The sequence below is a fragment of the Giraffa tippelskirchi genome, chromosome 3 (genome assembly GCF_054371585.1).
Source record: "Giraffa tippelskirchi isolate mGirTip1 chromosome 3, T2T-mGirTip1v1.2.pri, whole genome shotgun sequence".
Classification (NCBI taxonomy): Eukaryota; Metazoa; Chordata; class Mammalia; order Artiodactyla; family Giraffidae; genus Giraffa; species Giraffa tippelskirchi.
Window position 1 is genome coordinate 148,560,595 of NC_137277.1, and position 25,731 is coordinate 148,586,325.

Here is a 25,731-nt window from a genome sequence, read left to right on the forward strand (position 1 = left end):
TCCTTTGATACAATTCAGCACCCATTTATGATTAAAACTCTTCACAAAATGGGCACAGAAGGAATCTACCTCAACACAGTAAAGGCCATATATGATAAGCTTACAGCAAAGATTATTCTCAATGGTGAAAAACTGAAAGCATTCCCCCTAAGATCATGAACAAGACAAGTGTGTCCACTTTCACCACAATTACTCAACATAGTTCTGGAAGTCCTAGCTACAGCAATCAGAGAAGAAAAAGAAACAAAAGGAATCTAGATCAGAAAGGAAGAAGTAAATCTCTCACTGTTTGCAGATGACATGATACTGTACATAGAAAACCCTAAAGATAGTATCAGAAAATTACTAGAGCTAATCACTGAATTTAGCAAAGTTGCAAGATACAAAATGAATACACAGAAATAACTTGCATTTCTATATCAGTTCAGTTCAGTCGATCAGTCGTATCCGACTCTTTGCCAGCCCTCCCTATCCATCACCAACTGCCGGAGTCTACCCAAACCCATGTCAATTGAGTCGGTGATGCCATCCAAACATCTCATCCTCTGTCGTCCCCTTCTCCTCCTGCTCTCAATCTTTCCCAGCATCAGGGCCTTCTCAAATGAGTCAGCTCTTCGCAACAGGTGGCCAAAGTATTGGAGTTTCGGCTTCAGCATCAGTGCTTCCAATGAACACCCAGAACTGATCTCCTTTGGGATGGACTGGTTGGATCTCCTTGCAGTCCAAGGGACTCTCGAGAGTCTTCTCCAACACCACAGTTCAAAAGCATCAATTCTTTGGTGCTCAGCTTTCTTTATAGTCCAACTCTCACATCCATACATGACTACTGGAAAAACCATAGCCTTGACTAGATGGACCTTTGTTGACAAAGTAATGTCTCTACTTTTTAATAAGCTGTCTAGGTTGGTCATAACTTCCCTTGCAAGGAGTAAGAGTCTTTTAATTTCAAGGCTGCAATCACAAAAAATAAAGTCAGCCACTGTTGCCACTGTTTCCCCATCTATCTGCCATGAAGTGATGGGGCCGGATGCCATGATCTTAGTTTTCTAAATGTTGAGCTTTAAGCCAACTTTTTCACTCTCCTCTTTCATTTTCATCAAGAGGCTCTTTAGTTCTTCACTTTCTGCCATAAGGGTGGTGTCATCTGCATATCTGAGGTTATTGATATTTCTCCCAGCAATCTTGATTCCAGCTTGTGCTTCCTGCAGCCCAGCATTTCTCGTGATGTACTCTGCATATAAGTTAAATAAGCAGGGTGACAATATACAGCCTTGACGTACTCCTTTTCCTATTTGGAACCAGTCTGTTGTTCCGTGTCCAGTTCTAACTGTTGCTTCCTGACCTGCATACAGGTTTCTCAAGAGGCAGATCAGATGGTCTGGATTTTCCCATATCCTTCAGAATTTTCCACAGTTTATTGTGATCCACATAGTCAAAGACTTTAGCATAGTCAATACAGCAGAAATAGATGTTTTTCTGGAACTCTCTTGCTTTTTCAATGATCCAACGGATGCTGGCAATTTGATCTCTGGTTCCTCTGCCTTTTCTAAATCCAGCTTGAACATCTGGAAGTTCACAGTTCACGTATTACTGAAGCCTGGCTTGGAGAATTTTGAGTATTACTTTACTAGCGTGTGAGATGACTGCAATTGTGCAGTAGTTTGAGTATTCTTTGGCATTGCCTTTCTTTGGAATTGGAATGAAAACCAATCTTTTCTAGTCCTATGGCCACTGCTGAGTTTTCCAAATTTGCTGACATATTGAGTGCAGCACTTTCACAGCATCATCTTTTATGATTTGAAATAGCTCAACTGGAATTCCATCACCTCCACTAGCTTTATTCATAGTGATGCTTCCTAAGGCCCATTTGACTTCACATTCCAGGATGTCTGGCTCTAGGTGAGTGTGAGTGATCACACCATCATGATTATCTGGGTTGTGAAGATCTTTTTTGTATAGTTCTTCTGTGTATTCTTGCCACCTCTTCTTAATATCTTCTGCTTCTGTTAGGTCCATACCATTTCTGTCCTTTATTGAGCCCATCTTTGTATGAAATGTTCCCTTGCTATCTCTAATTTTCTTGAAGAGATCTCTAGTCTTTCCCATTCTATTGTTTTCCTCTATTGCTTTGCATTGATCACTGAGAAAGGCTTTCTTATCTCTTCTTGCTATTCTTTGGAACTCTTCATTCAAATGGGTATATCTTTCCTTTTCTCCTTTGCTTTTTGCTTCTCTTCTTTTCACAGCTATTTGTAAGGCCTCCTCAGACAGCCATTTTGCTTTTTTGCATTTCTTTTTCTTAGGGATGGTCTTGATCCCTGTCTTCTGTACAATGTCACGAACCTCCATCCATAGTTCATCACGAACTCTGTCTATCAGATCTAGTCCCTTAAATCTATTTCTCACTTCCACTGTATAGTCATAAGGGATTTGATTTAGGTCATACCTGAATGATCTAGTGGTGTTCCCCACTTTCTTCAATTTCAGTCTGAATTTGGCAATAAGGAGTTCATGATCTGAGCCACAGTCAGCTTCTGGTCTTGTTTTTGCTGACTGTGTAGAGCTTCTCCATCTTTGGCTGCAAAGAATAGAATCAACCTGATTTCGGTGTTGACCATCTGGTGATGTTCATGTGTAGAATCTTCTCTTGTGTTGTTGGGAGAGGGTGTTTGCTATGACTAGTGCATTCTCTTGGCAGAACTCTATTAGCATTTCTATATACTAACAATGAAAAATCAGAAAGAGAAATTAAGGAATCAATTCCATTCACCACTGTAACAAAAAGAATTAAATATCTAGGAATAAACTTACCTAAGGAGACAAAAGAAGTGTACACAGAGACTTATAAGACACTGATGAAAGAAATCAAAGATGACAGAAACAGATGGAGAGATACTCCATGTTCCTGGGTAGGAAGAATCAATATCGTGAAAATGACTATACTACCATACACAATCTACAGATTCAATGCAATCCCTATCAAATTACCAATGACATTTTTCACAGAACTAGAACAAAAAATTTCACAATTCACAGGGAAACACAAAACCCCTCGAATAGCCACAGCAGTCTTGAGGAAGAATAGAGCTGGAGGAATCAACCTTCCTGACTTCAGATTATACTACAAAGCTACAGTCATCAAGACAGTATGGTACTGGCACAAAAACAGAAATACAGACCAATGGAACAAGATAGAAAGCCCAGAAATAAACCCATACACCTATGAGTACCTTATTTTTACAAAGGAGGCAAGAATATATAATGGGGCAAAGACAGCCTCTTCAATAAGTGGTGCTGGGAAAACTGGACAGCTACATGTAAAAGAATGAAATTAGAACACTTCCTAACACCATACACAAAGATAAACTCAAAATGGATTAAAGACCTAAATTTAAGACCCGAAATTATAAAACTCTTAGAGGAAAACATAGGCAGAACACTCAATGACATAAATCAAAGCAAGATCCTCTATGACCCACCTCTTAGAGTAACGGAAATAAAAGCAAAAGTAAACAAGTGGGACCTGATTAAATTTAAAAGCTTTTGCACAGCTAAGTAAACTATAAGCAAGCTGAAAAGACAACCCTCAGAATGGGAGAAAATAATAGCAAATGAAACAACTGACAAAGGATTAATTTCCAAAATATACAAGCAGCTCATACAACTCAATACCAGAAAAACAAACAACCCCATCAAAAAGTGGGAAAAAGACCTAAACAGACATTTCTCCAAAGACATACAGATGGCTAACAAACACATGAAAAGATGCTCAACATTGCTCATTATTCAGTTCAATTCAGTCGCTCAGTCATGTCCGACTCTTTGCGACCCCATGAATTGCAGCACGCCAGGCCTCTCTGTCCATCACCAACTCCCGGAGTCTACCAAAACTCATGTCCATCGAGTCAGTGATGCCATCCAACCATCTCATCCTCTGTCGTCCCCTTCTCCTTTTGCCCCCAATACTACCCAGCATTAGGGTCTTTTCCAATGAGTCAACTCTTTGCATGAGGTGGCCAAAGTATTGGAGTTTCAGCTTCAACATCAGTCCTTCCAATGAACACCCAGGATTGATCTCCTTTAGGATGGACTGGTTGGATCTCCTTGCAGTCCAAGGGACTCTCAAGAGTCTTCTCCAACACCACAGCCCAAAAGCACCAATTCTGCGGCGCTCAGCTTTCTTCACCGTCCAACTCTCACATCCATACATGACCACTGGAAAAACCATAGCCTTAACTAGATGGACTTTTGTTGGCAAAGTAATGTCTCTGCTTTTAAATATGCTATCTAGGTTAGCCATAACCCTCCTCCCAAGGAGTAAGCGTCTTTTAATTTCATGGCTGCAATCACCATCAGCAGTGATCCTGGAGCCCCAAAAAATAAAGTCTGACACCGTTTCCACTGTTTCCCCATCTATTTCCCATGAAGTGATGGGACCAGATGCCATGATCTTAAGTTTTCTGAACGTTGAGCTTCAAGCCAACTTTTTCACTCTCCTCTTTCACTTTGATCAAGAGGCTCTTTAGTTCTTCTTCACTTTCTGCCATAAGGGTGGTGTCATCTGCATATCTGAGGTTATTGACATTTCTCCCAGCAATCTTGATTCCAGCTTGTGTTTCCTTCAGTCCAGCATTTCTCATGATGTACTCTGCATATAAGTTAAATAAGCAGGGTGACAATATACAGCCTTGACGTACTCCTTTTCCTATTTGGAACCAGTCTGTTGTTCCATGTCCAGTTTTAACTGTTGCTTCCTGACCTGCATACAGGTTTCTCAAGAGACAGGTCAGATGGTCTGGTATTCCCATCTCTTTCAGAATTTTCCACAGTTTATTGTGATCCACACAGTCAAAGGCTTTGGCATAGTCAATAAAGCAGAAATAGATGTTTTTCTGGAACTCTCTTGCTTTTTCAATGATCCAGCAGATATTGGCAATTTGATCTCTGGTTCCTCTGCCTTTTCTAAAACCAGCTTGAACATCTGGAAGTTCACGGTTCACGTATTGCTGAAGCCTGTCTTGGAGGATTTTGAGCATTACTTTACTAGCATGTGAGATGAGTGCAATTGTGTGGTAGTTTGAGCATTCTTTGGCATTGCCTTTCTTTGGGATTGGAACGAAAACTGACCTTTTCCAGTCCTGTGGCCACTGCTGAGTTTTCCAAATTTGCTCATTATTAGAGAAATGCAAATCAAAATTACAATGAGATATCACCTCACACCAGTCAGAATGGCCATCATCAAAAAGTCTACAAACAATAAATGTTGGAGAGGGTGTGAAGAAAAGGGAACACTCTTGCACTGTTGATGGGAATATAAATTGATACAGCCACTATGGAAGATGGTATGGAGATTCCTTAAAAACCTAGGAATAAAACCACCATATGACCCAGCACTCCCACTCCTAGGCATATACCCTGAGGAAACCAAAATTGAAAAAGACACATGTATCCCACTGTTCACTGCAGCACTATTTACAACGGCTAGAACATGGAAGCAACTTAGATGTCCATCGACAGGCACATGGATAAAGAAGTTGTAGCACACATACACAATGGAATATTAAAAAGGAACACTTTTGCATCAGTTCCTAATGAGGTGGATGAACCTAGAACCTATTATACAGAGTGAAGTAAGTCAGAAAGAAAAAAATAAATATTGTATTCTAACGCATATATGTGGAATCTAGAAAAATGGGACTGAAGAATTTACTTACAGAGCAGCAATGGAGAAACAGACATAGAGAGCAGACTTACGGGGAGAGGGGAGGAGAGGGTGAGATGTATGAAAAGAATAACATGGAAACTTACATTACCATATGTAAAATAGATAGCCACAGGAATTTGCTGTATGGCTCAGGAAACTCAAACAGGGGCTCTGTAATCAACCTAGAGGGGTGGGATTGGGAGGAAGATGGGAGGGAGGTTGGAAGGGGATATATGTATACCTATGGCTGATTCATGTTGAGGTTTGACAGAAAACAAAAAAATTCTGTAAAGTAATTATCCTTCAATAAAAAAATAAATAAATTAGGGAAAAAAAGAACTGAACTGAAACTGGAACTGACAATTAAGAGAGTCTGTGGTCTGAATCTTGTTTTGAAACATTTCAGAAAATAAAATAAAACAAACAAAAGGCACGCTTAGTCTTTTAGGATGTATCATTACCCTTCGGGGGTTCCCTGGTGGCTCAGATAGTAAAGAATTTGCCTGCAATGCCTGAGACCCAGGTTTGATCCCTGGGTGGGGAAGATCCCCTGGAGAAAGGAATGGCTACCCATTTCAGTATTCTTGCCTGGAGAATCCCCAAGGACATAAGAGCCTGGCAGGCCACAGTCCATGGGGTCACAAAGAGTCAGACACAACTGAACAACTTTCACTTACTTACTGCCCTCCAGGAAATAAAATTTAAAAAACATTATGCTGTTACAAACTAACTTTTTTTTTTGAGCCAGAGGGAAATATTGTTTACTACACACATGAACTTACTAAGCACATAAGACAGATAATAAGCAAAAGGAGTCCATTAAGTACAGACAAATCTTGAAAACAAACACCAACTGGACAATGTGATACCAAGGTGAAAAAATGATTTGATACATACCTGAATTACTTTATAAAGATGTACCTGAACACTCCCTAACAAGGTAAGATACTTTTTTGTACTGTCATGTTGCATTAGTTCTAAGCGAATATTATTCTTCTCATCATCTTGACGTCTGGGAACCTTAACGCAAAATACATATGAAAAGAAACATTAAATTTTCAGTCTGAATTTCAGACATAATTTCTGAATAAAAACACCCATAAAATATCCTTTTTGAAGCACCCATTTCAAGTACCATGGACAGAGGAGACTGGCGACTTCCAGAGCCATGGGGTTGCAGAGTCGGAAACGACTGAGTGACTGAGCACACACGTTGTTAATTATAGTCACCATCCTATTCATTAGATCCCAAGGACTTACTCATCTTATAACTGGAAGTTTGCACCTTTTGATTACCTTCATTCATTTTGCTCACCCCCAAACCTCACCTCTAGCAACCACCAATCAGTTCTCTATGAGTTCATTTCCCTTTTTTTTTTCAGCTGTGCTACATGGCTTGTAAGATCTTAGTTCCCTGATCAGAGATTGAATCCACACCCTGGGCAGTGAAAGCACAGGGTTCTAACCACTGGACCATCATGGAATTCTCTCATTTTTTTGGATTGCACATATAAATGATCACACAGTGTTTGTCTTTCCCTGACTTATTTTACTTAGCATAATGCCCTCAAAATCCATCCAGGTTGCTGCAAAGAGCAGGGCATATTTATGTACTTATTTTGGCTGGGTCTTCACTGCTGCATGAGGGCATTCTCTAGTTGAGGAGAGCATGGGTTACTCTCTAGTTTTAGTGTGAGGGCTTCTTGCTGCGGTGGCTTCTCTTGTTGCAGAGGATGGGCTCTAGGTGTGCGGGCTCCAACAGTTGCGGTACATGGGCTCAGTTGCTACATGAGCATGTAGGATCTTCTCAGACCAGGGATCAAACCCATGTTTGATCCTGCATTGGCAGGTGTATTTTTAACCACTGGACTACCAGGAAGTCTCAGATGTGTAATATATAAAGTACAGGTGTACAATATAGTGATTCATAATTTTTAAAGTATGTATTCCATTTATAGTTCTATAAAGTATCTATCTTCTCCATGTGTACAATATATCCATGTAGCTTATTTTATACCTAACAGTTGGTACCTCTTAATTCTCCATCCCTGTTTTGCTCCTCCTCCTTCCATCTCCCCACTGGTGACCATTATTTTTGTCCTCCTTATATCTGTGGATCTTCTTTTTTCTTATATTCACTAATCTGTTGTATATTTTAGATGCCACATGTAAGTGATATCATACAGTATTTGTCTCTCTTTCTGACTTATTTCACTTGGCATAATGCCCTCCAAGTCCATCCATATTGCTGCAAATGGTAAAATTTCTTTCTTTTTATGGCTGAGTAGTATTCCATTCAGAGAAGGAAATGGCAACCCACTCCAGTGTTCTTGCCTGGAAAATCCCATGGATGGAGGAGCCTAGTAGGCTTCAGTCCATGGGGTCGCAAAGAGTCGGACATGACTGAGTGACTTCATTTTCACTTTTCACTTTCATGCACTGGAGAAGGAAATGGCAACCCACTCCAGTGTTCTTGCCTGGAGAATCTCAGGGACGGTGGAGCCTGATGGGCTGCCATCTATGGGGTCACACAGAGTCGGGCACGACTGAAGTGACTTAGCAGCAGCAGCAGCAGTATTCCATTGTGTATATATCTATGTATTATATCTTCTTTTTCCATTTATCTGTTGATGGATACTTAGGTTGCTTCCATATCTTGGCACTGTAAATAATGCTACTATGAACACTGAGGTCATATAGATACAATCTATTGACTGCTTATTGTGGAAGAAAAATATTAGCTGTCAGTAGCCTCTTCCCACAATTTTCACACTTCTTTTCCCATTAGTCCTCCAATATATTTCATACTTTTTTGTTAGACTAATACTTACTGTTTATATTATGTATATGTAACTATTTTTAGGATTTAATAATACTCTTACAATGATTATGTTTCTAGTCCTGTATCATTTTTTTAATTTCCCTGGAATTAACGTCTTGCTTTTTTTTCACATTTCTTTGTTTGCTTGTCCAATTTTCTATGTTAATATTACTAGATAATTCCAAAATTTTCCATTAGAGTTCCACTAAAACTCTCCTCTTATTATAATCAATCTAATAGCTCCTATTAAAATAAACATAGGAAAAATATTTTGATTATCTAATGAAAATAAGCACCCTATCAATTTATATTTTTCCAGCATTATTTGCAAGTTTTATTTAAATGAACATATATCTACAAAATTCCTGAAAACTTGGCAGTAAAGCATAGGAAAATTATTTGCAAAGTAAAAGAAATAATATGGATCACATCTAGGAAAATAATGCTTTTTTTAAACACGTTTGAAGAAGTATTTCAATACTCAACACTTAAGCAAAATAAAGTTTGAAATATATATATATATATATATATATATACACACATATATGTACACAAACACACACACACATATATATATACATATATATGACACAGAGAAAATGTTTTAGGATTTCACTAAAATTCAACTGATGTAATAAAACTATCAGGAAACAATTGGACTAATCAAGGAATCCTGCAGCTAAATGAAATAGTATCTCTCATTTTAAAGACAACTCTGAGATACATTTAGGATTCTAGGAAGCTTAACTGTAAACAGAAGTAAACTCAGCAGAGCAAGCCCTGGTGTGAGAAACAGTTTAATCAAGCCAGTTGAAGCCAGACTGACTGCATTCTCAGCTCCACCAATTACTAGTTCTATGACCTTAAGAAATTTCTTTAAACCTTACAGTACCTATTTCTTCATCTGCAAAACAAAGATGATAATAAGAGTATATATAAGAGTATAGCAAAGGGTTGTTATAAAAACTAAATAAGCTAATCTGTGCAAAAGGAATGAGAGAGAGTCTATATAAGAAGAAAGCAGAGAGGTAAAGGAAAAGGAGATGAAAAAAAAGGTGTGCCATGGACCGAACGTTTGCTGCTACTGCTGCTAAGTCGCTTCAGTCGTGTTCAACTCTGTGTGACCCCATAGACGGCAGCCCACCAGGCTCCACCGTCCGTGAGATTCTCCAGGCAAGAACACTGGAGTGGGTTGCCATTTCCTTCTCCAGGACTGCACGTTTGGGTCTTCTCAAAAGTCATGTTGTAGCCTAAATCTCCAATGCAATGGTATTTGTTCATGGGGTGTTTGGGAGGTAACTAGGTCATGAGAATTGGAGCCTTTGTGAATTTTGATTAGTGTCCTTCTAAGGAACTTCCTACCTTCCAGAAAAGCAAGAAATAAAGGTCTGTTGTTTAAGCCATCCAGTCTGTGGTAATTTGCTATAGTAGCCCACCCTGACTAAAACAGGTGGAAGAGGGCAGATGGGAGGGGAAGAGTGAGACAGAGAAGAATGCATGCATGTGTGATAAACACTGAGAATCACCAACAACAAGCTCTCGGAAAGAACACCATGATTATATATTTTACAGTAAGCTGCAAAAACATCAATATAGCCCATAATATAGAAATAAATACTGTAAAATATCAAATAAAAGAACACTGCTTTTGTTTTTTTCCTATCCCCTGAGGAAAAAAGATATTTGTGTAGAATACTCCAAATTATAAAAAACACATTATTTTTTCTAGAAGAGAAACTTAACATTACCTGTACAGAAAAATACTTCACTTCATCAAATGTAATCATAATGTCCTTTTCAGTGTTTTGGGATAGCAAGCTACAAGTTTTTGTACATTTCACCACATTGCTAATAGAGATGCGAATGAACAAATTACTGTAATGCTGGGAAATGACTGAAAATACATATTTAGGAAGCAAATTTTGTTGTAATTGAACAGTAACACATTGTAAAATTAACCCACTAAACAATTCAGGCCAAAACCTAAGACCTAATCAAATAAAAAAAGAAGTTATAGGGCATACTAAACAATAAGGAAAGTCTTTTAAAATAGTATTTTTGCCCATTGGTGGTAGGCACAATCAGGAAAAGACGGTTGATTCTTCATTAGATTACTTCTCATATTTTTATCCTCACATTTTCATTATAATTATTTTGAAAATTTTCCTATATATTATTTTTAAGGTAACCAAACATTCACAACACATACTTGAAAATTTTTTGTAATAATTATGTGGAAATTCAAAAAATATAATAATCAGAATATAATAATTCAGAATAATCTACTCTTAATTTTAGGACAACAAAATTTAAAGCAGCACTCTATCCTGTAATTCACTTTACTATCTACTTCACATATACTATATTGGTCAGTATTTTTATCTTTCATAGCACTCCATGAATTAAAACAATTTTGTTTTTATGATTTATCTTTAAAACTTTGCTTATATAGAATTCTCTTCAATAATTCACTTTATATAAAAAAGAACCATCAAGCCTTCATAATGAGACTGGTTTTATGCCACAATAAATCCAATAATAAGCATTCAACTTACTTAAAGTCACCGAGAAAAAAAAATTCTTTAAACAATGTTTAAGAAATAAATTAGTACTATCATCCAAGAAGATAAATATTTTTTCTTAAACTTACATGATGATTGAGGTGGATTACAGATAGTTAACAATCTTTTGTCACTTCCCCCCTCAAAAAGTGAACTTTATATTTTCGTCTGCTCTAGAATCTGGCCTAGTCCTGTGACTATTTTAACATGCAACGGACATGACCATGGCTGAGACTAGGACAAGGTGAGAGAGGCACTACCCATGGTACAAAGTTAAGTGGACACCAGAAACTTTAGTAATCAACATAGTATTTTAATATTTTAAAATAAAAATTAATGCAGAAAAAAATTAATGATGAAAGACAAGACCCTGGGACTACATGGGAAGAAAGGTCCAACCTCTCAGCTAAGTCCAGTCTTTCAGGCACCAGACACGTAAATGAGTTCTTTTGGATATACCAGCCCTTTTGAACTACAGCCCCAGCTGTGAAAATGTAAAGCAGAAGAACCACTTAGTGAATGCACAGATAATGACTTGCAGTAAAATGGTTAATGTTTTAAGCTACTGAGTCTTTGAGTGTTTTGTAAGGCAGCAATATATAACTGAAACAGTGACATATGATCACAGTATGATCGTTAAATCAAAAGAAAGGATACTCTTAGGCGTAAAATGTTTGCAGTTTCTTACATGAATGGCCAGGCAGCCGACCTATAACAATCAAAATAAAAACACAGAGAATGAATTTTTAATTTTTCTTTCATTTTACTGTCACCAAACTATATTTTTTTAAAGTTTCACTGTTAAGTTTTTCTCATTAGAAATTTTTTATTAGCAATATCTACTCACAGATATAAAGCAGAAATACAGAAGAAAAATAGGCAAGATTTGTTCAAAGTAAACCTAAAATAAAGAATACAAAGCCAAAAATGGTTCATTTATTAACTTCAATACAGCTGTCTCTCTCTGAATCATTTTCATTTTACATTAGGTGAGGACTGATAAAACATAACATCGTGGGAATCGCTAGTACAGATAACAGTTTTTCTGTGAATCAGAATATTTTCCACAATTTCAGGGATTATTAGAATGCTTATCTGACTCATAAAAATGAAAAAGTCATGAATATGGTTATCAGAGACAGCCATTTTCTATTCATGCTTTTTGATACCATATAATAAACATTAAATTGTCTTCATATGAAATAAGAAATAATTTATATGGGTTTATTGAGACTTAGTCATACATACCACATCCCCAAATGGCACCAAACTTGATGCCTCATGTGTTACTTCTGGTTCTTTATTTTCAGACCCTTTAAGAGTTTTTCTCAGCATCTACAATGTAAATCAGTTGAGACTTTAGAAGGCAGAGAAGAATATAATTAGATAAAATATCACTTCAATTCAACAAGTATTTTATGAGTGTCTAGTATCAGATACTATATATTTTAGTATTATATATTCTATGACTTGAAAATTCATCTCTACCCCAAGTTTATTATTAAGTTAGCAGAGAAACAAAATGTGTACATTTAAATGTAAAATCATTAAGGGAGTTGTGAGACAGGAGAGAAGTACATAATAGCATGAACAGTGAGTTCTCCTTGCTAACAAAAAATGATCATCTCAATCTAATGTGGACTAGATCCTGTATCTCACAAACAGCAGTAATCCTGGTGCAAATTATTCCAATATTCCTTCAGTTATCAGCCACTGCAGGGACTGCAATTACATCCTTTGGAATAGTAGGTACCCTGGAAAGGACTAATAGATGGCTTTTGGTTTTTGGTTGTGTGATTTCATCCAGAATAACTCTACCAATTGGTATTTGTGGGTTGATATTTAACTTTGTTCTTAAAAGCTCTGGTCACTACACATAATGGTTAGCATTTTAAAATTACAAGACATTTTAATATAGATTTTTAAAGTAAAGAGCAAGGGATGGGAAGGGGAAAAAGGGGAAAGGTGAGGGGAATAGTGAACAAATGGTCTATTAAAAATCAAACCTGAAAAGGAGAATTGTATTTATTCTCAACCATTGCTGAACTTGAATCAACATGGTTTTATCTATAAGGAAAATTTTCCCAAAAGCTTTGTTGTTATGTATCTTTTAAGAATCACTGTTTAATTCTTATAATATACATAAATCCTTAGTTACGTTGAAGATTTTGTTCTAAAGGACAGAACAAACACTGGAGATGTATTGAAAACATTTTTTTTATATGTCTTGGATCATTTTGCTATTGTTGCATCTGACTCGTTTAATGTGCTTTTTATATATGATTAATTCACAGGTTAAGCTAACTGAATGACAATTACTGTATTGTTACAAAAGTATCAATCTGTGTACAGTCTATGTGTATTTAATATAGAACACCATACTTTCTAATGTTTTAATGATCTTCTTATGGAAGTCTACTTTGAAAATGCATTTTAATAACTACAAAATAATTAGGAAAAACTTCTTTAGAATACTAATACTCAATTTAGCCTTAACAATCTGGCATTTTACTTAACAATCCCTCATTTTATTATTTTTTACTTATCCTTCTTCATATGAGCAGAGCTCTCTTCAATGGCAGCAGCATGAGCAGAACAACTCTTTGCCAAAATTCTATTTAGAACCTTGAACAAAACTTCTAAAGACTAGTCTCATAAAGCCTCTGATACCACATGGAATTTTTTCTGAACCTGCGGAGAGTTTTAATTCCAATTAATTCCACTTGCCTTTTCTCTCTGCTGCCTTTGGCCCTACCTTGAACAGAAGTCCCTCCTGGCACTTCTATTTAAAAGCCTCTACATTCACTTACATCACTCTGCACTTTGTTTCCAACGGCCTTTCTGGACCACTCTCCCCCATTCCACAGTTTTCTTTGAAAACCCACCAGTCTTTTCCTAGCATTCTCCCCCTCCTAGTGGCAATGGCAACCTCACTATCCTTACATCAATTAGCATTCACTAGTGTACTGGCAGGATTATATGCCTGGCATTGTGCTGATTTCAGCTTGAAATGTTCCTGCCCTTGAGAAGTTCAGGCCAGTGTTGAAGACAAGTTAAAAAACAATGACAGTTTCACTATAAGAAAAACAAATGCTGAGAAGAGGGAGTTTATCTTTACTCATTCTCTGCACATATCTTATACATGGAAAAATAATAATTTATTCGATTGATCAGATACTGTCATTCATTGTACAAGCTACAGGTGCATGGAATTCTTTAAAACAGTTTGGGTATTGCGTTTGCTAGTTAAGTGGGTCAATCAATTACATTACCTTGAGTAGGAGAATAGTCTACTCTGCAAATAGATAAACACTGACCACAAGAAATTTCATGGCAAAGCCCTTTTAAAAAGTTGGTAAACATAAAGATGCATCATGCACTTTGGTTTTACAAAAAGAAATGTTTCAATTTGCTAAACTTTTCTTTGATGGCTGTCAGTAGTACACAAACTAGCAAATATTTTAAAATATATACTTCTTAATCTGTCCTTTCAGAGTAAGGTGGTGACATTTTAATGAGTGTGAAAATAACTATCTTTTTGAAATAAACTCACATTAAGATGAGAACATTTTAAAAACTACCGGAAATATTTCCTTCTAATGTTACTTTATGTGTAAGCAAATGTATTATGAGCACCCTAGAAGCTCACAGCATCACACTTTAAAAATTTAGAAACACTTTTGTTTAAAAGTTTCACAAATGAAGAGTTTCAGCAGGTTGTGTGCTGTGTGCTCTGCTTAGTCACTCAGTTGTGTCCGACTCTTTGCGACCCCATGGACTCCTGTGTCCATGAGGCTTCTCCAGATCTTTACCAGCTAAGCTACCAGGGAAGCCCACCAGCAGCTTAAGAGACCATTTTTTCTTTTAAATGTAAAAAAATGAAAGCCCTCCCCAGAGTTTCCCAGAACTAATTAATCAGAGAAGTAACATTTTATGCAAAACATGTGAGCTAAAAACTTTGAATAACATGACAGAAATGAAAAATGAGTACTGTGATTTAACAGGTTCAACCAAAACGCATTGCTTCCAATTGGAATTTCAAATATTTAAAGGTATCTTTTCTAAATATAACAGCATTAAAAACCGAATACTGAAATAAATTTGCCTTAGAACCAGACCTTCAAACCACTACATCACTAAGTATTAAATCATGTTTTTCAAAAATAGTGATACTTACTGAGTTCTGTACCACTAATAAACAAAATGAATTAAAAATCAGTTTTAGAAATATGGGTTATTTATAATTTTTAATTTTGTATATTGTAGAATCTATAAAGTAAACTGCATTACATTTTATACTGTATAAATAAATATTCAAAACATTGGTTAAAGATGTTCACATATTTTTATTGATAATATTGTGCAGTCAAAGAAATTTGGAGAATACTAAGAAGTCACATTTAGATGCCTATGTCTCTCTTTCTAAATCTACCTTTCTGGAGGTTTGAAGCTGCCAGTTCCCTGGTGTATGCCCACCTCGGCACTGTCTGCTCAGAATGAAGGTACTTCATCTTCTCCATCTGACAGTCCCACTGCCTTCAATATGATATGGAGGTAAGAATTCTGTAATAGTTTTCAACTGTGACTCATCACCAGAATGCCTTGGATGAAGGTAATACTTAGTTCCCTATTTAGTTGTCCACTTTTCTGAAAGTACTAACGGTCACAACTCTGGAGCTAAAGAGAAGCAAGGGTTATGATTCCGGTACCAAGCCCCATTCAGGATGCCTAGAAACCATCGCATAAACACAGGGTAGATAAGGGAAGTGAGGAGAAAGAATATTAGGGAAGGAGGTGACAATATTTCAAGCAGGTCTAAAGAAGTAAACTTCCAGATGTTCAAGCTGGTTTTAGAAAAGGCAGAGGAACCAGAGATCAAATTGCCAATATACGCTGGATCATCGAAAAAGCAAGAGAGTTCCAGAAAAACATCTATTTCTGCTTTAGTGACTATGCCAAAGCCTTTGACTGTGTGGATCACAATAAACTGTGGAAAATTCTGAAAGAGATGGGAATACCAGACCATCTGACCTGTCTCTTGAGAAACCTGTATGCAGGTCAGGAAGCAACAGTTAGAACTGGACATGGAACAACAGACTGGTTCCAAATAGGAAAAGGAGTACGTCAAGGCTGTATATTGTCACCCTGCTTATTTAACTTATATGCAGAGTACATCATGAGAAATGCTGGGCTGGAAGAAACACAAGCTGGAATCAAGATTGCCGGGAGAAATATCAATAACCTCAGATATGCGGATGACACCACCCTTATGGCAGAAAGTGAAGAAGAACTAAAGAGCCTCTTGATGAAGGTGAAGGAGGAGAGTGAAAAAGTTGGCTTAAAGCTCAACGTTCAGAAAACTAAGATCATGGCATCTGGTCCCATCACTCCATGGGAAATAGATGGGGAAACAGTGGAAACAGTGTCAGACTTTACTTTTTTGGGCTCCAGAATCACTGCTGATGGTGACTGCAGCCATGAAATTAAAAGACGCTTTCTCCTTGGAAGGAAGGTTATGGCCAATCTAGATAGCATGTTTAAAAGCAGAGACATTACTTTGCCAACAAAAGTCCGTCTAGTCAAGGCTATGGTTTTTCCAGTGGTCATGTATGGATGTGAGAGTTGGACGGTGAAGAAAGCTGAGCGCCGAAGAATTGATGCTTTTGAACTGTGGTGTTGGAGAAGACTCTTGAGAGTCCCTTGGACTGCAAGGAGATCCAATCAATCCATCCTAAAAGAGATCAATCCTGGGTGTTCATTGGAAGGTCTGATGTTGAAGCTGAAGCTCCAAGCTGAAGCCACCTCATGCGAAGGGTTGACTCATTGGAAAAGACCCTAATGCTGGGTAGGATTGGGGGCGGGAGGAGAAGGGGACGACAGAGGATGAGATGGTTGGATGGCATCACCGACTCGATGAACATGGGTTTGGGTAGACTCCGGGAGTTGGTGATGGACAGAGAGGCTTGGCGTGCTGCAATTCATGGGGTCGCAGAGAGTCGGACACGACTGAGCGACTGAACTGAACTGAAAGAAGTAAAAAATTAAAGACTAGGGGAAGAGGAGCCTAGACAAAATAAATAAGTGTAAAAGCATAAAGAAGTTGTATTTTATATATAAATTTATATTATGTAATATGTATATATTATACGTAAGTATAATATGTTATATATACTTTATACATGCTTATATGTAAATAAATATACATATCTACATATAAACATTAGATGCTATTTTATATTTATATTATACATATCTATATAAATATATGTAATTCATTTCCTCAAATTGAGCTATAGTTTCAGGCAATCAAAATCAAAGTTCCAACAAGTCTTCCTGTGGAAACTGATGAGCTTTTCCAAGACAATCTTGAAGAAAAACAGGATGACATACTTAAAAATTAAAGAAATAAAGGCATTATTTCTTAATGTCTAACAGCATTAGCATGAAGTGAAGTGAAATGAAAGTTGCTCAGTCGTGTCCAACTCTTTGCAACCCATGGACTATACAGTCCATGGAATTCTCCAGGCCAGAATACTAGAGTGAGTAGACTTTCCCTTCTCCAGGGGATCTTCCCAACCCAGGAATCAAACCCAGGTCTCTGGCATTGCAGGCTATTCTTCACCAGCTAAGCCACAAGGGAAGCCCTTGAAGAATGGAATTAGCATTAGCATAACAATAGATAAATGCACCAAAGAAACTCATTAGAGAGTCCAGAAACACACATTTATGCAAGCTTCACTTGTGACAAAGATGGAACTAAAGAATAGTGGGGAAAAAACACTCTTAAACGAGTAAGTAGAAATTGCCACACAGAAGAGAAAGAGAGAAAGAAGAAAAAGCAGAGAGAGAGAAAGGAAAGAAGAGAAAAGAATGAAGAACAAAAGGGAAAAAAAGAGAGGAAAAAAGAATAGAAAACCTGTACACACACAGTACACACACAGAATCAGTAACAGTGAATTGTAGATCTCAATGTGAAAGGGAAAACAATTAGAAGATGATACAGAAGAAGATTTTCATGACGTTTTCATGATATAAACATTAGAAGATGATATAGGTAGACGATTTCTAAAACAGAACACAGAGCAATAACCACAAAGAAAAAGTTCGAAACATTAAACTACATTAAATTTAATAACTTCTGTTTATTAAATGACACCATTAGGAAAGTCAAGGGGCTTCCCAGGTGGTACAGGGGTAAAGAATCCTCCTGTCAATGTAGGAGATGCAGGAAGCATGGGTTCAATCCCTGGAGGAGGAAATGGCAACCCTCTCCAGTATTACTGCCAGCAAAATCCCATGGAGAGAGGAGCCTGGCGAGCTGCAGTCCATGGGGTCACAAAGAGTCAGACATCACTGAGAACACACATAAATACAAACACACACACACACACACACACACACACACAGAGGAAAGTGAAAAGATAAGACACTGACTGGAAGATTTTTGCAACATGTTTAGTATAACTGACAAAGGGCCTATAACTAGAGTGTGTACACAAACATATACAAACTAGTAAGAAAAAGTTAGACAATCTAACAGAAAAATGGGGAATAAGCACTTCACAAAATAGTTTATAAGATCACTCATAATCATTTGGAAGGGAACTCACCCTCATTAGTCATCAGGGAAATGAAAGCTAATACCACAAAGAGATACCACTACACTTCCCTGAGATGCCTAATCATTAAGAGACAGGCACTATGAACTGGAAGGATGGAGATTATCTGGAACTCTAACACACTGCCAGTGGGAATATAAATTGGTATATTCTCATTGAAAAACCGGAGAAGGCAATGGCACCCCACTCCAGTACTCTTGCCTGGAAAATCCCATGGATGGACGAGCCTGGTAGGCTACAGTCCATGGGGTCGCTGAGAGTCGGACACGACTGAGCAACTTCACTTTCACTTTTCCCTTTCATGCACTGGAGAAGGAAATGGCAACCCACTCTAGTATTCTTGCCTGGAGAATCCCAGGGATGGCGGAGCTTGGAGGGCTGCCGTCTATGGGGTCACACAGAGTCGGACACGACTGAAGCGACTTAGCAGCAGCAGCAGCATTGAAAAACATTTGGTATTTGGTTGAATATATACATAATAATGACCCAGAAATTCCATTCCTAGATATATCCCCAACAGAATGCAAGTATATGTGTATCAAAAGACATATACAAGAATGGTTACAACTGTATTATTCACCATAGCCAAAAAATAGAAACAACCCAAATATTCATTAACAATGGAATGGATAAATATAATGTGATATGTTCATACAGTGGAATATTACAAAGCAAGGAAAATTAATAACTACACGTACACACAGCATGAATGAATCTCACAAACAAAATATTGAACAAACCCCCCCAAAATACATATCTTTAACTGCACGTAGGACATTCTGTAAGATGTACCATATGCCAGCCCATAAAACCAGTTTCAATAAAATTTGGCAGAATTGAAATCAAACAAAGAATGTTCTCCTATTTCAATAGAATATATGAACACAAGGAAATTTGGGAAATACACAAATCCTGGAAATTAAAAACATTTGTAAATAAGCTCTGGGCCAAAGAAGAGAAACAGAAGTCAGAATATATTATGAGCTGAATAAAAGCGAAAACACAACACAAAATTCATGAAGTGCACCTAAAGCAGTGCTCAGCTGAAAATTAGCATTAAACATACTTAGAAAAATAAGAGCAAGCTCAACTCAAAGTAAGCAAGAGGAAGAAAATAAAGGTTAGAATAGAAATTATTAAGGTTAAAAAAACAGAAAATCAATGAAACTAAAGGTAGGCTCTTGAAAAGATCACCAAAACTGCCAAATCTTTAGCTATACTGATGAAGAAAAAAAGATAGAGGTTACAAATTACCAAAACCAGGTAAGAAAGGGGTATACCACTGATCTTACAAAATTAAAAGGATTATAAAGAAATAGCATTGTATTAGTTCTTGTAGCTGCTATACAAATTGCTACAAACTTGGTGACCTAAAACAACAAAAATTTGTTTTTTCACAGTTGTGTAGACCAGAAGTCTAATATCAGTCCCCGTGGGCCAAAATTTTAAGGAAAAATCCAGTCTTGTGCCCTATAGCTTCTGACGACAGGCCAGCATTCCTTAGCTTGTGGTCACATAACTCCAACCTCTACATCTGTAATCACACTGCCTTCTCTTCTGAGTGTGTCCAAATATCCCTCTATCTCTCTCTTATAAGGACATTTGTGATTACACATAGGGCCCATCAGATAATCCAGGATAATGGCCTCCATCACAACATCCTAAACTTCACTGCATCTGCAAAAGTTTATTGCCATATAAGGTAACTACTTACAACCTCAAACAGTTTTATGTTAACCAATTAGAAATTTAGATGAAATGGAAAAATTCCTACAAGGCACATATTATCAAAACTGAAGAAGAATATCTGGAAAGACTTCTAACAACTAAATAAATTAAATTAGTAATTGAAGCTCTTCCTACCAAACCAACCAAAAACAACTTAGGCCCAAACTGTTTCACTGGTGAATTCTATCAAATACTTAAGAAATAATAACAATCCTTAAAAAATTTGAGGGAAAAAAAAAGAAGAGGAAAGTACACACATCCGAGGTTATTCTATGAGGTCAGTATTACATTAATACCAAAGCCAGACAGGCATCACAAGATGAAAAAACAATAAATCATTATTCCTTACAAACACAGAGGCAAAAATCTACCACAAGATATTAGTAAATTAAATCCAACAACATATTAAAAAGGACCATACATCATGACAAAATGGGATTTTTTTATCTGAAAAATCAATGTAATAAATAAGTCATATTAGTAAGTATGTCCAATAAAGGACAAAATGACATAATTTAGCTAGATGCAGAAAATGTATTTGATAAAATCAAGATATATTCTTTTTTAAAATATATTTACTTATTTATTTGGCTGCACTGGATCTCAGTTGAAGCATGTAAGATCTAGTTCCCCAACCAGGGATTGAACCTGGGCCCCCTGCATTGGGAGTGCAAAGTCTCAACCACTGGACCACCAGGGAAGTCCTAAAATGTATTCTAAATAAAAACTCTGAACAGACTAGGAATAGATGGGAAATTCTCCAACATCACACTCAATGGTGAAAGACTGAATGTTTTCCACTTTAAGATTGGTAAGGCAATAATGTTCACTCTATTTTTAATCAACATTGTACTACAGGTTATATTCAGGGCAATCAGAGAAGAAAAAGAAAGAAAAAGTATCCACATTTGAGAGAAAGAACTAAAACTATCTTTATTTGCAGCTAACACAGTTCTGTATACAGAAATTCCTAAAAATAATCCATGAAAAAAAAGAAGAGGAAGAAAGAGAGAAACTACTAGAATTAACAACTGAGTTCAGCAAGGTCTTAGTCTATAAGAACAAAATATAAAAATCAACTGATTTCTATATACTAGCAATGAACAATCTGGAAATAAAAGGAAAACAATTACATTAGAAATAGCATCAAATAATAAAATACTTAGGAGTAAATTTAAAAGAAGAAATGTAAGACTAGTACACTGAAAACTATAAAACATTCCTGAGTGAAATTAAAGATCTAAATGAATGGAAAACATTCCATGTTTATGACTGGAACGATTCAATACTGTTAAAAAATCAATTTTCAAACTGATCTATGACTGTGTGTGTGCTCAGTTGCTCAGTTGTGTCCGACTCTTTGTGACCCTATGGACTGTAGCCTGCCAGGCTCCTCTGTCCATGGAATGTTCCAAGCAAGAATATTAGAGTGGGTTGCCAACTTCCTTCTCCAGAGGATCTTTCCAATCCAGGGATTGAACCCACGTCTCCTGCATTGGCAGGTGGGTTCTTTACCACGGAGCTGCTAAGAAGCCCAAATTGATCTACAGAGCCAACAAAATATACAAACCACTAGCTAGCTTAATCAATATACAAGGATAAAACACAAATAAGAAATAAGATGATTTTTGAAAAACTATAAAAGGCTACTTTGCAGACCTGCAAATGTATTTTAAAACCTAAATATAATGTATAATCTCCTAAGGAAATACAATTCAACAAAATTAATGCTGTTAGTGGTAAACAGTTTGAACAGACCACTTGCTATTTAAAAAAGAGAGAGCGAGCTAGCAATGAGCTATTACCAATGAAAAGCACCAGGCCCAGATGATTTCACAGGGAATTCTACCAAATTCAAAAACTAAGTATCCCATGGCACCACTAAAGAAAACTTTCTTATTCATTTTACAAAGCAAGCATAGCACTGATACCTAAACCCATGAAGAAAATTATAGACAAATGCAAAGGCACTTCAGTCGTGTCCAACTCTATGTGACCCCATGGACTGTAGCCCACCAGGCTCCTCTGTTCCTGCAATTCTCCAGGCAAGAATATTGGATTGGGTTGCCATTTCCTTCTTCAATAGATGAATATAACAAAAATATCGATACAAGATACTAAATAATAAAAACAGAATCTAACATCACAAAGAAAATAATATGCAATAATCAAGTGAGATTAATTCTAGGAATGTAATAAGTTGGTTCAATAATAGGAAATTCACTAATTTCTCCTTATGATATAAGGAGAAAAATTATGCAATTATCTTCATATATCTTTATTAATAAATGGCCCTTGACAAAATTCAACAACGTTTCCTGTTAAAACACTCACAAAAATAGGAATTAAGCCAGTACTTAAAGTTTGAAGCTTCAAATATTTAATTTGGTGGGGAAATAGTGGAAACATTTACTAAGATCAGGAACAAGACAAGGTTGTCTACTGTCTCTACTATGACTCAACATGTTACTAACATGTTACTCAACATGTTACTAACTGGTAGCATTAGTCCAAGCAGTTAGGTAAGAAAAATCAAATAGAGGCAAGAGAATTGAAAGAAAAGAAGTAACACTATCTCTATTTGAAGATGATCTGATAGTATATCTAAAACCTAGAGAATTAATAACTAACTCAAATATTTTAAAAATTCAATAAGGAAGCAGGACATGAAATTAACATACAGAAATCTATAGCCTTAATATAGATAAATAATTGAAGTATATAAAGTAGAAGAAGCCCCACTTGAGGAATAATCTTAACAAGAACTGTACAAAACTCTTAAGAGGAAAACTTTAAAACACTTCTGAAAGACATGAAAGTAGAGTTGAATAATGAAAAAACATCTCTGGATAGGACAGATCAACATCATAAAGATGTCAGTTCTCCTTAATTTATCAATTTAATGCAATCTTTAGTTTTTAAAAATGCTTCTATTATGAGTTAAACAAGTTAACAAAGTTTATATAAAGAGTGAGAATAAAAAAAAAAGAGTGAGAACAGTTAGGAAATTACAGGAAAAGAAAACTACAAGAGGAGAGGGGACCAGCTCTACCAGACTTCAAAACATACTTTAAGTCTTTAAATAAAAGAGTATGGTCTTAAGTACTTTTCCTAAGGTATAGTCATGAAATATGGGTAATGCCTACTAAATATGATTGACCTTGGGAAATGCTGCATTCCATAGTCCCTTCTTGAATATTCACAAGGCATTTAGCATGTTAAAGATTCCTGCAACAAAGGATTTATCTTTTCTTAAAAAAATAGTAAGGTCTTGGCACTTGAATTGATAAACACCAATGGAATAGAATAGAAAGTCCAGAAAAAAAACATATATGGAAGCTTAAATCTTATGTATAAAGGTGGCATCTCAAAACTCTAGGGCAAAGATAGATTTTTTTTTTTTTAAATAAATGGTGTTAGGACATCTATTTGGGAAAAGAATAAATTAAATCCAGACCGCATACCACACATTACAAATAAATCAGGAATCTAAACACAAAAATGACATACAAGCACTAGAAGGCAAATTCAATTACTTAAATTTGTGTACCATTTGTTTCCTGATAGAACAATATCTTTATGTATATGAATTGTTTCCTGATAAATACTGTACTATTTTTTAATAACTTAAGAACAACAAAGAATGCAGAATTTCCTAATAATACTCTAACAAACTTTGAAAATGTAAGTTTCAGTTTGATTCCCCTTTTCCATTTCCTCTATGCTTTGGCAGTACCACTAAATGAAAATTAAACTCGAGTTTCACACACTTCAAATAAAATTTACCTAATTAAGAACAGGACGCCAATAAGTCATTTTGCAGACATGATACAGTTTTGCTCCTACAGGTCCATCTATAAGAACCTCAGGCATTGAAAAAAGAGTTAACTGATGTTTCTGGAGTTTAGCCCTTTAGACAAATGAATTTCCAGTGATGATTATGATGATGATAGCAGCTAACATCTATTAACGCTTTACTTCGCAACGCATTAAGTATTTTATATTATTACCCTCTTTAATTCTTCAGACAATCCTTCAAGGTAGGCAGTAATTAAACGGGACTCTGACAAGTTAAATAACTGTCAGGGCCCCACAAGAAAACTCTTCCTCAGGTGTTACCACTCTCCAAATGAGGGCAGGTTTCCCTCCCTCCCACTGGCACACATTGACCCCTACGTCCTGTCAGACTCTCTACGGGGCCAGGGGACAGACTCCACCCGCCAGACCCCTCACTTACATTCAGCAGCCGGTACCCAGGACCCTCCTTGGACTCGACTTTGGACGGATTAGAGGTCTTGCCCTGCTCCTGGACGTTCCGGGCTGTAGAAGAGAATTTCGACCCCCTCGCTTGCATGTTTTCCAAGTTGGTTTGGGAAATTCTTTGAAATAACGGCGCTGCGTACAGGGAATGGACCCGCCTGTTGTGATTATCTTCTGTGTTGGAAACCTTCGCCATGTCTTGGGGCGGCTCCATCCCTCCATCCTCGGCTGGGCAGGACGGCGCACTAACCGACTGCCTGCTACTGCGCAGGCGCAGCCCTCTCCCCACCTTTCCCAGCTTTTCCTGTGCACGCACCACACCACGTGACCGGCAGATTCAGGCCGGCCTCTGCCCCAGGCTGAAACAGTTCAGTTCAGACGCTCAATCCTGTCCGACTCTTTGCGACCCTGTGAACCGCAGCAGGCCAGGCCTGCCTGTCCATCACCAACTCCCAGAGTCCACCCAAACCCATGTCCATTGAGTCGGTGATGCCATCCAACCATCTCATCCTCTGTCGTCCCCTTCTCCTCCTGCCCTCCATCTTTCCCAGCATCAGGGTCTTTTCAAATGAGTCAGCTCTTCGCATCAGGTGGCCGAAGTATTGGAGTTTCAGCTTCAACATCAGTCCTTCCAATGAACACCCAGGACTGATCTCCTTTAGGATGGACTGGTTGGATCTCCTTGCAGTCCAAGGGACTCTCAAAAGTCTTCTCCAACACCACAGTTCAAAAGCATCAATTCTTAGGCACTCAGCTTTCTTTATAGTCCAGCTCTCACATCCATACATGACCACTGGAAAAACCATAGCCTTGACTAGACGGACTTTTGTTGACAAAGTAATGTCTCTGCTTTTTAATATGCTGTCTAGGTTGGTCATAACTTTCCTTCCAAAGAGTAAGTGTCTTTTAATTTCATGGCTGCACTCACCATCTGCAGTGATTTAGCCAATCTGATCACACGGACCACAGCCTTGTCTAACCCAATGAAACTAAGCCATGCCATGTGGGGCCACCCAAGTCAGACAGTCATGGTGGAGA

At 37.2% G+C, this 25,731-nt stretch overlaps 1 protein-coding gene and 1 non-coding gene across 10 annotated transcripts in view; both read right to left on the reverse strand.

Moving 5' to 3' along the window:
- CATSPERT (catsper channel auxiliary subunit tau) overlaps positions 1-24,960 on the reverse strand; it is a 111,262-nt gene extending 86,302 nt beyond the window's left edge. For 8 of the 9 annotated variants that reach the window (XR_014080001.1, XR_014080000.1, XM_081581902.1 and 5 more), the window contains exons 1-5: positions 24,671-24,960; positions 12,335-12,421; positions 11,744-11,795; positions 10,274-10,419; positions 6,602-6,724 (exon numbers count right to left, since the gene is read on the reverse strand). Coding sequence is in view for 7 of the 9 variants with exons in the window: in XM_081581902.1 (XP_081438028.1) it covers positions 6,602-6,724; positions 10,274-10,419; positions 11,744-11,795; positions 12,335-12,421; positions 24,671-24,907 (645 nt within the window). In the remaining 2 variants the exon portion in view is untranslated. Of the gene's footprint in view, positions 1-6,601; positions 6,725-10,273; positions 10,420-11,743; positions 11,796-12,334; positions 12,422-13,628; positions 13,695-24,670 lie in introns of those variants that run through there. The other variant, XM_081581904.1, reaches the window with a different exon arrangement.
- TRNAG-CCC (transfer RNA glycine (anticodon CCC)) lies at positions 21,061-21,133 on the reverse strand. Its single transcript has one exon. It is a non-coding gene; the product is annotated as a tRNA-Gly (tRNA).
- Positions 24,961-25,731: the final 771 nt, after the last annotated feature.